Source organism: Austrofundulus limnaeus, unplaced genomic scaffold, assembly GCF_001266775.1.
Source record: "Austrofundulus limnaeus strain Quisiro unplaced genomic scaffold, Austrofundulus_limnaeus-1.0 Scaffold157, whole genome shotgun sequence".
In the NCBI taxonomy this organism is placed as follows: domain Eukaryota; kingdom Metazoa; phylum Chordata; class Actinopteri; order Cyprinodontiformes; family Rivulidae; genus Austrofundulus; species Austrofundulus limnaeus.
Window position 1 is genome coordinate 122,833 of NW_013952559.1, and position 1,409 is coordinate 124,241.

A 1,409-nucleotide genomic window follows, 5' to 3' on the forward strand; every position below is an offset into this window, starting at 1 on the left:
GATTTAAACATCAAATACAAAAAAAGACTATAAAATAAGGTAAGGAAAGTATTTGCTATTTGTTGTTTGATTAACTTGAAATGATATTTGTAGAAATACAAACTTGATCCAAGAAATGCTTTTATTCTGAAAGGGATAAACTGGAAGTATCACAAGTTAGACAGATCTAACTCTGATTTGGATTGGGCAATTTTCCCACAAATGATCCCACCGACCTTCAAATTAAACTGATAGAATCAAACTAACAGGTTTGTGTCAGTGTTCCACTGGAAGGAGATGAAGAYGTTGACATTAGCTTCCACTGAATATTTTGTCAGTTTAGCAGATTAGCAATTAGCGGAGCTAAGATTCTTGTTGAGTTTATTAGTAAGWTAAACAGATACTTCAATAATCCCAGGGGGAAAATCAAGGCATCCAGTAGCATTTGCTTATGTTGCACAAGGTCAATAAAGATTGATAAAAAGAAATAAGTTATGAAATGTGAAAAATAAAAAGCAAAGATCAATAAAAATGGAGGCCAAATCTTTTAAAAAGTTCTCAGTGAACCTGACTTTTTGGTGCAAACCACTAAAAGTCAGTTATTATAGTACTAATAGTATCAAGGAATTTTATCAATAACAAACAAACTCACTCATTATCTGTTTGTTGTGATAAGTAAACACACCTGAAGCTTTTATTTTAGTCTTTTGAGCACTTTTTCACATGTCTTGAAAAAAGATCAGTATTTTTTCTCGGTCATTTCCTCTCACCTGCAGCACCACAGCGCCCACCACAGCCAGCACAGCCAGCAGCAGCATGCGACCCACCCAGCCCAGGTTGAAGGTCTTCAGGATGAAGAATCGCGCCCAGCCCAGTTTTTTAGGGGTGTGAGGCGGGTACCTCATTTTGTTCACCCCCTCCATTTTCAGCTGCTTAATGAGACAGCCGCGCAGGTGGCTGAGCTGGTCGAAGCTGAACCTGCCGTGATAGCAGCCCATACCGCTGTTCCCTGTGGGAGAACCCATTTCATTTAATGTTAGAGGGTTTTAATCAGACTAAAACATGGAGAATAAAGTCTTTAAAGCTGTGAACAGGGTTTTTAACCTCTTTAGCCCCAAGGGGTTTTCTTCAAGTTTTTGCACAAAATACTACGCCAAAATGTAACTGAGTGTATGTCAGCATTTACAGACTCTACTTAAATAATCTTGGTATCAAAATAAAGCTAACACTTGGTAGAGTTCACCAGAAGTATAAGTATTAAAACAGCTGCTGTGGTTTTAGAGATATTGGGGATGAAACATAATTTTTAAATTTATTTTTTCACTCACACCTGAATGTTTTTTTCATTAGACAAAATATAACCCATTTAAAACCATAATGAATCAGGCTAAAAACTCTTGGAAACCATATATCCACTTGTGGACATTACC

General features: G+C 36.9%; 1 protein-coding gene across 1 annotated transcript in view; it reads right to left on the reverse strand.

Annotated features, from left to right (window-relative positions):
* Positions 1-749: 749 nt before the first annotated feature.
* Positions 750-1,409, reverse strand: part of aldh3a2b (aldehyde dehydrogenase 3 family, member A2b) — a gene marked incomplete at its 3' end in the record, with an annotated part of 12,459 nt that continues 11,799 nt past the window's right edge. Inside the window, 1 exon segment of the mRNA XM_014016873.1 lies at positions 750-988. Coding sequence (XP_013872327.1) covers positions 750-988 — 239 coding nt within the window.